Source organism: Bufo gargarizans, chromosome 2 (assembly GCF_014858855.1).
Source record: "Bufo gargarizans isolate SCDJY-AF-19 chromosome 2, ASM1485885v1, whole genome shotgun sequence".
NCBI classification, from domain to species: domain Eukaryota; kingdom Metazoa; phylum Chordata; class Amphibia; order Anura; family Bufonidae; genus Bufo; species Bufo gargarizans.
The window spans coordinates 692,530,142-692,542,389 of NC_058081.1; the positions used below are offsets into that span (position 1 = coordinate 692,530,142).

The 12,248-nt window shown below is 44.3% G+C and overlaps 1 protein-coding gene across 1 annotated transcript in view; it reads left to right on the forward strand.

The window, feature by feature from the left end:
• USP2 (ubiquitin specific peptidase 2) overlaps positions 1 to 12,248 on the forward strand; it is a 106,182-nt gene that overhangs the window by 70,577 nt on the left and 23,357 nt on the right. The window contains 4 exon segments of the mRNA XM_044282349.1: positions 388 to 508; positions 2,464 to 2,519; positions 2,521 to 2,576; positions 7,290 to 7,400. Of these exon segments, the coding sequence (XP_044138284.1) occupies positions 388 to 508; positions 2,464 to 2,519; positions 2,521 to 2,576; positions 7,290 to 7,400 (344 nt within the window).

Consider the following 12,248-nt stretch of genomic DNA (forward strand, 5'->3'; position numbering starts at 1 on the left):
TCCTTCAGTGTGTACAGCCTGCACAGGCCCCGAGGATAGGTCCTTCAGTGTGTACAGCCTGCACAGGCCCCGAGGATAGGTCCTTCAGTGTGTACAGCCTGCACAGGCCCCGAGGATAGGTCCTTCAGTGTGTACAGCCTGCACAGGCCCCGAGGATAGGTCCTTCAGTGTGTACAGCCTGCACAGGCCCCGAGGATAGGTCCTTCAGTGTGTACAGCCTGCACAGGCCCCGAGGATAGGTCCTTCAGTGTGTACAGCCTGCACAGGCCCCGAGGATAGGTCCTTCAGTGTGTACAGCCTGCACAACTCTTTAATTCTGATCACAAGCCACTTGTGGTGTTGATAACCTGGGTTTGAGGAATCTGACATGTGTATCCTTGTTTTCAGTGCTTCATGAACTCCATTCTTCAATGTCTGAGTAACACTAAGGAACTGAGGGACTATTGTTTGCATAACTCACATAAACGCGACCTGAACTCGAAGACCTGCAGCACAGCAATTATGGAAGGTGGGTGACAGATGCATAAAGCCTCCGTGCGCAGCAAAGTGTGATTCCTGTAAAATCAGTCATTTCAACATGATCTGTGTATCCTGGACAGAAAGCTTATTTGTTGTTTGGATTTCTGCTGTAAATATCTTTGTATGATTTCATAGTCTATTGATCAGATTGCTTCTTAGGCTAGCCATACACCGTAGATGGCTGTCGGACAGCTGTTCATGTCGACCCCCTCCTACACATGCACACTTGACTTGGCTGAATATGAATGTGTTCTGAATAGGGAGAGGAGTAGGCTGCTGCCAGACACCTCTGCAAGGGGTTTACCAAACAAAAGGATTGGGCATGTTTACCACCAACAGCCCAATCCTTCTTTCCCCCCCCTGACATTTGCCATCGTATTAATGGCAGGGAAACCCACATACATATTAGGTGGTTAACCAGTCCAGCCGAAATCCACGCTTTTAGGAGACCTTCCTCTAATATACAGGACCAGCTTATACTGTGGTAAATGCAATTTCCTGTAATATAAGCGTATGACACACTTTACAGTAGTACTGCAGGTAATGCTTCATGTAATGCTATCTCCACAGGATGAGGGATAATTAACAGAGTGCTGGGAAGGTCCGACCACTGGGACCCTTACTGGTTCTGACAACAGGGGTCTTGTTTCCCCAATCTGATAGAGCGGCAGGTCGGGCATGTGCCCTGCCGCTCTATTCACTCTTTATGGGACTACCGGAAATAGGCAAGGGCTGTACTCTATCCCATAGAGAATAAATGGAGTGTCAGAGCGCATGGTTGACCTGCCACTCCATCCTACTGGGCGAACGGGACCCTCGTTCTTGGCATCAGTGTCTCCCAGCGATCTGTTAGTTATCCTCTATCCTGTGGATAGGTAGTACCTTTTAAACTTGGCACAACCACCGTAATGTAAACTGATATACACCAGTTAAGTAAAAAGGATAGACGGCTCTACCACTTAGGCAAATGGTAGAGGTGATATACACCAGTGTGGACAGGATCTGGAAACTGGTATCCAGAATCCTTGCGTCGCTCAAAGAGCAAAAATTTAGTTAAACTACAGGGATCGTAACACAAGGGTGTACCCTACAGTAAGATTCTAGCAACTTTGCTTTAGCTTGTCTGGAAATTCCATCAATCTGACACGAGACAAAGATTGTCCCATGGCAGATGAATAGAACAGTCATTTCATCATCTGGCAGCAACTAAGGGGTCATTCACGATATACATGTACTGTGCTTACCTATTTGGGCCTTGTAGGTCACTATATAGCTAGCATCAAATAGTTATGACCCCCTTATTGCTGGGGGCCGCTAGCAATAAGGGGGTCATAACTAGTTGGTGCTAGATACAGTATATAGTGACCTACAAGGCCCTCTGAGAATTTGGTGCCTGATAAGCCACCCAGGGAGTATACATATCTACACGCGTGTACTGTATATCGGCGTTGGAAGAAGCCGTGGCTAGCCAAACGTTTTCCAGACATGGCCATTCATACCTGATATTACATGCTGTCCATGTATCGTAGGCACATGCAGTCATAAAACAGACCTGTTATTTGTGTTCAGCAGGCAGTGACGTAGTGATGAGGGAACACACGCCGTGTATAAGTCTGTGGACAAGTTTTATACGGCACATTTCTGTCTGCTGAACGCAACAAGCAGCATTGCTCCTGTTTTTAATATGAGTCAGGAGCAGAAATAGACACAGACACCAACCTGCTAAGAGCTGAATCTAAAAAACTGTAATTAGGACAACACCGGTGAGTCACAGGCACACCTAGCAATAGGCTCCAAACACTGACTAGCAGGATCTGGAGATACAGTGACACTGCTGACGATTAGCGATATATGTGCGGACATACAGATTGTGTGTGTGCATTCATAGATGTCATCAAGATATTGACTGCGTGCCGGCTCATCTTTTTATATTCTGTCCTCTAGAGCTTGCTCGCCTGCTGCAGGCCATATGGACCAGCTCAGTCAATGAGGTCGTGAGTCCCCTCTGAATTCAAAACCCAGATACAGAGATATGCTCCGCGCTTCATGGGATACAAGTAAGAGGCTGTCTAACTCGTTTGTGCACGCTGAAGCTCCACGATCTCCCTCCACCAACTATATTTTTGTAAAGATTTTTATTTTGCTCTAGCTGTTTGGTGCTATTCCTACGTTATTCCTCCTAAAAAATGACAAATACAGTGACAACTGGGTGTTGCCTTGTAAAAGACAGACTGACAGTGTTAGACAGTAAGGGCACAGCCCCAGCTGGTAACACCCAGTGGTCAGTTTATTCTTAGGCTCCCTTCAGCATGGTACAGAAACTGTAGCTAGAACGGATTCCATAGTTTTCTAGGGGATCGTTCCTATTTCATCCGGCACATCAGTTGTGATGTTGGATGTAAAATAGCACTGGACAGAAAAGCTGTGCATGCTGCGTGTTTGTCTGGCATTGTCAGTCTATAGAGGCCGGAACATGTGCACTATAGTGCAGTACACATACATCAGTGGTGTCTAGCTCTGCAAAAAAAAATAAAAAATAGCCAGACACAATTGATGTATGTGCACCCAGCTTAAAGGGGTTATCCTGGAGAAGATAATGATGACTTATCCTCGGGATAGGTCATCATTATCACATCAGCGGGAGTCCAAGTCCCGGCACCCCTAATCATCAGCTGTTTCAGGGAGCTCTGGTGAGAGATGCACCTTTCCAGGGATGGCGCCATACATCGTATAGTGGCGGTGCTTGGTATTGCAGCTCAGCCCCATTGACTTGAATGGGGCTGAGCTGCAACTAGGCCACGTGACCAATGCACAGTGATGTCACTGGCCTAGGAAGAGGCTGCGGCGCTGAAGGCCTCTTCTAACAGCTGATCAGTGGGGGTCCCAGGTGTCTGTCCCCTGCAGAACTAATAGTAATGATAAGTCATAAAAATCTTTTCCTGGAAAACCCCTATAGAAATTCAAGGAGGAATAAGAGGAAAAGCACAACACAACTTCTAAGAAAAAATGCTCCGGAATCGTTGTTTTATGGGGGTATACAATTTACTAAAATAGTCATGTCAGGAGTGGTCGCAGGCCCTCTTTAAAGGGGTTCTCTGGGCCTTTAATATTGATGATCTATCCTTGGGATGGGGCATCCATATCAGATCGGCGAGGACCTGGCATCCCGGCCGATCAGCTGTATGAGGAGATGGCGCACGCAGTGTGCACGTGCCATCTCCTTTCCTGCTTGCTGCTGCTTTGCCATAGACATAGCAGAAGCAGGAAGATAGACGGGAGACGGAACGTGCACACTGCTCGCACAGTCTCCTCATACAGCTGATCAGCCGGGTGTCGCACCCCCACTGATCTGATATTGATGATCTATCCTGAGGATAGGTCATTATATTAAAAGCCCAGAGAACCGCTTTAAAAGGACACTGACAGGCTTTCTGAGCATAATTAGCTTTTATATGTCCCCCCTAGGTCTTATAATAAGTTCCCAATTCATATAAGTATTATCCCTGTGCGCATTATAAAACGTTAAAAATAATCTTTATAATCACCTGTCCTTTCTGCCCAAGGGGCGTTCTTTGTGCCGCATTTGTGCCCAGCCGCGTCCCAACTGCCGGATCCTTAGAGACGCCCATCTCATTAGTATTCACTTGGCGCAATGTGAGCCCGGCGAGCGAGGGTGCCGGGCGCATGCGCAGGATCTCCGAATGTCGGGGACTGGAAAATACCGCCCAGCGAAGTGAATACTAATGAGATGGGCATGTCTAAGGATCCGGCAGTTGGGACGCGGCTGGGCACAAAGAACGCCCCTTGGGCAGAAAGGACAGGTGATTATAAAGATTATTTTTAACGTTTTATAATGCACACAGGGATAATACTTATATGAATTGGGAACTTATTATAAGACCTAGGGGGGGGGCATATAAAGATCTAATTATGCTCAGAAGGCCTGTCAGTGTCCCTTTAAGCCATATGTGCATCCTTTTTTTTTTTTTTTTATTGTAATCTTATGCTTGTATTCTAGAAGAAGACTTTTTATATTTTGCCAAATATATTGTTCCCTTTCTTCCAGTTTTTAAAAGTTGCTGACTAGGAGTCTGAATAGTAACCCCAGTACATAGCGTAGGCTATAGCCATGTACATCATTTTCTATACACATTAGTGTAAGGACATGTTTATCTCCTTTAGGCTAGGCTCGCATATGTGTTGGAGCCTCTCACAGGTGCTAGTAAAAGCCCAATGGACCCTGATCTAGTCAAAGGGGTCCGTCGGGTGCTGTTGGGATCCATCGGGTGACAGATGCAGCACTACTACTATTTTCATTCTTCCTATAACTGAGCAGAACCACACAATGTGAAAAACACTGATGTGAGCTTGGCCTTATCCTGTTTTATATTCAGCTAATTTTGTCACAATTTCGCTGAAACTAGTTAAACCCAAAATAATATAATAAACACAGCAAATACAATGGAAGCGGTGACTAATCTAGTGCCTAATAGTAACTCACTGCCATTACTATTGTGATTGCACGGCAAGAGTGTTTTACATCATAATCCCGTATTACTCAAGTGTCCTCCAGAATGATTGCCCCATTGTCATTATTGTTATATCATAATGTGGGAGAAGTACATTCCACTTCAAAGGGATGCACACAAGCCTGTTCTTGTAACTCCCATAGACATGAATGGAGGGAACGCCCACCTGTATTCTCTCCCCACATGATATGGTCCAGATGCATAGGGGTGAGGTTACCCCCCCCCCTCCGCTATAAGTCTGTATATGCCATAAGTGTCTAAGATGGGAATATGCCTTTTATTACATACGTTGTGCACTATAGAGCAGCATTAAATCTCTGTGTAAAGTGAAGCACATTGTATGTGACTAATGGGAGTGATCACAGCAGTGACTGGAACCACAATCTGGTCATGAAACTGACGGCTTGTAAACATTTACTAACGCATGAGAATTGTGTCCATGTTTTCCTGACATACACACGACTGGAGCTGTGATAATAATATTAAGGTGGGCCCATCTGACATGTCTGTTTTAGTAAATAACAATTCTGAAGTGTCTTTGTGTCATTCCGCTGTTATTCCTACTGGAAATGTAGGACTTAATTGACAACAGTTGCCATTCCCCTTGTCCTGGCACAGTCTGTCAGACCTGATTGAGCGGATGGCCCCTGTCACAAGAGCAGTGGTAACAGAAGAACGGCACAGGACCGTTGTAAGAAAAGACGCAGCATTTGGATTTTATTAGGAATTCAGGTATTCAGGTAAAAGTACGTAGTGAGGAAATATCTGTTGTCCTTCAGGTATCTACACACGTAATGACACAGGCCTGTGACTAGAAAGGTATTAGGGTTGTTTCGGGTATCGAACTTTTGATACCCAATCAATACTTTTATGCCAGCATCGATTCGGTATCAGGATGTTAATTTTTTTTCAATACTAGAGACTCCTCTTATGGCTATGACGCGGCCGCGCTGAGCCCATCGAAGTGAGCGGGCTCTGAAGCTGCCCACACCACTGCCACCAATGAATGTGCCACTATTAACTAAAGCAGGAGGCGGGACGGGGGAGGGAATACACTGCTGCGCCGTCTGAGCTAGTGAGCTGTGCGAACGGCAGCAGCCTCCTCCTCCTGAGTGTCCTCTCCCAGAGTCAAGCAGCCAGCCTAGCAGGTGCCTGGCCACTGCGCCACCAATGATGATTAACCTTTAATACAAAACAGGAGGCGGTATTAAAATCATTGGTGGCAGTGGCTACAGGGTCCCCTCTCCCCTCCTCATTGGTGGCAGTTCTAATCGGAGCCCCAGCAGTGTAATCCTGGGGCCCTGATCGGTTACTATGGCAGCCAGGACGCTACTGAAGCCCTGGCTGCAATGGTAAGCTCCCTGCTGCTGTGTGTACTATGCACAAGGCAGCAGGGAGAGTGTGACATCCTATTCACCCTAAGGCTTCATTCACATGTTCGAAATTCTGTTCCACATTTTGCGGAACGGAATTGCGGATCAATTTATTTCTATGGGGCCGCAAATGTGGACTCACACTTCCGGGTCTGCAATTTCGATCCCGAAAATAAAATAGAACAATTGCGGACAAGAGTAGGCATTTTCTATTAAGTGCCGGCGATGTGCCGTCCACAAAATGCGGAACGCACATTGCAGGTGTCCGTGTTTTGTGGATCCACACGGACGTGTGAATGGAGCCTAATAGAGATCTATTGAGGTGAATAGGACAAGGGATTAAAAGATCCCAGGTTCTAGCCCCTAAGGGCAATAGTTATTAAATAAATAAAAAAACACCAAAATATTAAGTATAAATCGCCCCTTTCCCAATTTTACATATAAAATATATAAACAATAAATAAACATATTACATATCGCCACATCTAAAAAGTCCAAACTATTAGAATATAAAAAAAACTCCCATGCTGTGAACACCAGAACTAAATAAATAAAAACCGCACGATTTGCAATTTATTAAAAATTTGTCACTTTTTTTCCCCCGCATGGTATAGAGCAGTGTTTCCCAACCAGTGTGCCTCCAGCTGTTGCAAAACTACACCTCCCAGCATGCCCGCACAGCTAAATGCTGTCCGGGCATGCTGGGAGTTGTAGTTTTGCAACAGCTGGAGGCACACTGGTTGGGAAACACTGGTATAGAGTATCGCAATACTTTTTTATGGTATCGAAACAACTCTAGAAGGTATAATTGCAATATCTTATACAGAAAGATTACAGGTATCGCTATTAAAGCCTTTTCCTTCCACAGCCAGCAAGATGCACAAGAGTTCCTGAGATTTCTTCTGGATGGGCTGCACAATGAAGTCAACAGGATAACAGTCAGACCAAGACCCTGTGCTCAGGAGTTGGACCATTTGCCGTAAGTTGCAGACATCTGTTGATCAGATCAGCCTGGTAGCATTGGGTTAAAAAAATAAATAAATAAACTGCAGAAATGACAGATTATTTGAAATAAAATGTTCCTAGCTGGGGATTACATAGCTGAGAGAAGATCCATGGACAAAGATCAACCTGGGTCCTCCATGATGGAGTAAGGTGTCACAACATGGGCCAGAAGTGGCTGGTGCTAACAATACAGTTCCTCTGGAGAGAGAAGTCAGCCATAGGTATTGGTCATCCGATATCAAAGCACAAGGTTGACCCTTCTTTCTCCAAAGGCCATTAGGCAGCCACATGGACTGCCCCAATGGTACCTACACCCTTGGCCGCATAAATATTCTCTGCGTCTCAAACACTTTTTTTCATTGGTGATCTATTTGGTCACTTAATACACACAAACCTGTTCTTGGATTATTGTATAATTATCTTATCGGGAATGTGTCATCAGAAAATGACCCAAGTTTATATGAACTTTTTTTAAATAATTTTTTTTTTTTTTTTTTTTTTCCGCAGCTGTATCTATAGATTAAAGGAAATCCTAAAACTAGTTTCCACTCTGAACACTAGCCCCCTATTATGTAGAGATTACTTCTTAGCAGCCATCTCGTATCACAGGATTACAATGGCAGATAACATGTAAACGTATGTGTATATATACACACAGTGCTGCCCATAATTATTCATACCCCTGGCAAATTTTGACTTAAAGTTACTTTTATTCAACCAGCAAGTAATTTTTTGACTGGAAATGACATGGGTGTCTCTTGTGGGAAAAAATATTTTTCAGCTTTTATTTACATTTGAGCAAAAAATACAAGATGTTCCGCACTGTGGAAAATCTCAGAGGACGTAGTCGGAAGCCATAAGTGACACCTGTGCTGCCAGGAGGATAGCTAGAGAGGTGAAAGAATCCAAGGGTCACCACCAAGGCCATCCTGGTGAATCTGGGCTCTGCTGGTGGCAATGTCTCAAGGCAGACAATCCAATGGACACTGCACACTGCTGGGTTCCACGGATGCAGACCAAGTCAAAATTTGCCAGGGGTATGAAAAATTATGGGCAGCAGTGTGTGTGTGTGTGTGTGTGTGTGTGTGTGTGTATATATGCATATATATATATATAACTTATAGTGAAACTCGAAAAATTTGAATATCGTGCAAAAGTCCATTTGTTTCAGTAATGCAAATTAAAAGGAATTGCATTAATGCAGCTTAAAATTTTAATTTTGTGAAAAGGTTCAATATTCTAGGCTCAGTGTCACACTCTAGTCAGCTAATTAATCCATACCCCCTGAGCAAAGGGTACCTCAAAATTGAGACTTTGGGGGTTCATAAGCTGTAGGCCACAATCATCCAAATTCTAACAAATAAAGGCTTGAAATAGACTCATTACATGCAAAGCGAGATATCTCCTATATTAGTTTCACCTTTTAAGTTGCATTACTGAAAATAATGAACTTTGCACGATATTCAAATTTTTGGAGTTTCACCTATTATATTACAGGCTTTAAAGCATAACTATAAATACTGTTAACAGCATTGTAGGGAAGAAACGCTCACCCCCTTAATCATCTACAGAAAATAGAATGAAAAAATCTAGAATCAACAAATAAAAGGATATAATAAAATAAGGCTAGTTTCACACTAGCGGTAGGAGATCTATGGATCCAGCATTGCCGGACAGTACCTGAGTGCCCACCAGCCCCGTTAACTACAGCCTGCCGGATTTCTTACCACTCGTGTAAAACTAGCCTTATATGTATCGAAGTAAAAAATTGTATAGGCGATACATTCCCTTTAAATACACGTCCTCAGGGCTCATGCCCTTAGAAAGAAGTAGTGCAGTCCACGTATACTTTTGTGACACTTTGGGCATGTGTCTATGTAATCTGGCCGGGTGCATGAGTCCTTAGGCTACTTTCACACTAACTTTTTGGCTTTCCGTTAGTGAGATCTGTTTAGGGATCTCAGAAGAGGTCCAAAACGGATCGGTTTTTCCCTAATGCATTCTGAATGGATAAGGATCAGTTCAGAATTGGAGGCTGACACCAAAACGTTTTGGTGTCCGTCTGACGAAACTGAGCCAAACGGATCCGTCCTGGCACACAATGTAAGTCAATGGGGACGGATCAGTTTTCTCTGACACAATAGAAAACTGATCTGTCCACCATTGACTTTCAATGGAGTTCATGACTGATCCGTCTTGGCTATGTTACAGATAATACAACTGGATTCGTTCATGACGGATGCATGCGGTATTATTGTAATGGAAGCATCTTTGAAGATCCATGACGGATCCGCAAAAAAATGCGAGTGTGATAGTAGCCTTATGGTGTATCCACTCTTGTTTTGGTCACATTTTGCAAGACCTCACTATTTATTTCTTGTCGAGATTATGACAGTCTGCAAACGTGAATACACCTCAGGTGTTGACCCAGTTTCCTGAATACATTTTGCAGAAATAAATCCTAAGTATCAAGTTCTGATGTGACGGAGATGATCCCCGACGCGTCTGATATTTCTGGCGTGCTGCTGCAGTAATAATAAACCATATGAAAAGGAGACTGAAATCTGCATTAGTGCATTGCGCAGGCAGGGAGCTTATTACCAGGCTTCGTATTTTTCCACTCCCGTTTGTGACTCTCTTATGCGATACCCCTGCCAACGGCAAGCTGGCCTCATTGAAATTGTGGTGTATACAAAGCGTAACCAGAAATTCAGCTTTCACAACACCACAAATACCTGGAGTCCTGCCAGGCTCGTCATTTCCCTGCCTACTAGCATCCATACTGATTTCTTTTTCATTATGTAACTGAAATCACTCGTTCTTATATAATTGCATATGTCAGCTCTCCGCCGTTTCATTCTACTGAGCAAATGCACAAGACGTCTGTTACATCATACGGCAGAGACTACGAGCCTTCTCTTTCACGCTCAGAGCCTTCATATTCTCTTTCGTATCGAAGTGCATTTACATATAGATTACTGGGCAGTTCCCCAAACTGGAAGCCTCTTGTGACTTGTTCTTACACAACACATTTGTAGGGCTGAGGTTTCCCAAAAACTTCCCTGTGTAAAAGTACCGCTGAGCACTCGACAAACAAGCAAATGCTAATTCATTGGGTGATTTGCATCTTTCATTGCAGCATCTTAACAGGGATGTGCTGCTGACAAGAGATCAATCACAATAGCGATCATTCGTTCCCATACAGAGGGGATTATTCCTTTGTTTACTGCAGTAGAACTGTATTTATACTATCGTTCATCGCCCAGTGCATCGGCCCATGTAAATGGGCCCTTGAGCAGATCATATAGGTTGGAGGAATCTTACATGAGCGTATTACGGGTATGCTCGCCCACCCATAATAGGACGATAAGCCTGACCACGAGTCAGAAATATAGGCGTTCGGTTAGTAAAAAGTGACGAATTAAGGCTGCTTGTTTGCGTCGTTGCCCCCAATATTGTGTGTCGTGGTCTGCCGTGAGGGTACGCCCATCGTTCGTTTTAATGTTTTGTCAGTGCGACAGTGGAGCGATTTCTGTTGCAGTTAAAGGGGTTGTGCAGTTGGTTAAAAAAAGACACTATTTTTGTTCTCATAATAAAAGTAACTTTTTTTTTTTTTAGGCTTATTGCACACGTGTGCCATCCGTGGCCGTATTGCAGACCGCATTTGCGGATCCGCAATACACGGGCACCGTTCCGTGTGCATCCCGCATCACGGATGCGAACCAATTCACTTCAATAGGTCCGGAGATGCGGAAGCACTACGGAGTGCTTCTGTGAGGATTTGTCCCATACTTTCGTTCCGCAAAAAGATAGAACATGTTCTATCTTTTTGCGGAACGCCCGAATTGCGGACACATTAAAGTGAATGGGTCCGCGATCTGCTGCCTCAGCACGGCCACGGGGAGCACATGTTCCTGTGCAAGAGGCCTTAGGGTGAGATTTATCAAAACCAGCACTTTCTGCTTTTCTTGATATCCCCTGCGCTGCTGTAGGAGGCACCTATGTAATTTGAGGCGCATGCCTCATTATATGTTAGGCGCATGCTCTGGGAGTCCCTGAGCCTAGATATATATAAAATATAATCACTTCCACCAAAAAACTGGCATATATGAAGATTAATTTGTCACCACTTTTTTCAAAAGTTGAATTTTAAAAGTTGCAGACACACAGTTTGCAGCTTTTTAACAATATGTTTGTGGCGCAAACTAAATGATAGATTACCCCTTTAGTTTGGGCTGCGGCTCCCACTTCTGCCCCGCGGTCACCTGACCGGAAGATCGCATTGTCTTGTCTAGCGGTGCAGCATTTTGTGGGGGCAGGGCAACATGGAGGAGAGATCACATGATTGTAGACAGGACGTCTCGCTGCAGCATTGAATGCTGGAATCTTATAGTCCTGTCACCGCGGGGCGGAGCGGGCAGCCGCAGCTCACTGTGTAAGCTGAGTGTCATTAATACGGTATTGGAACACCAGCAGTGCTCTTATTTTTTAACTTGCTGCATCACCCCTTTAAGGCCTCATGCACACGACCGTTGTTTCATTCCGTGTCCGTTGTTTCGTTTTTCGTGATTTTCTGTGTACCCATTGACTTTCAATGGGTCCGTTGAAAACTCTGCTAATGCACAGTTTGTCATCCGCGTCCGTGATCCGTGGTTTCAGTCCGTCAAAAAAAATAACCTGTCCTATTTTTTTTCACGGAAACGGTTCGCGGACCCATTCAAGTCAATGGGTCCATGAAAAAACGCGGAGGCACACAAGATTGTCATCCGCGCATCCGTGTTTTTTTATTTATTTTTTATCATTTGCATGGCAAACTTGACTT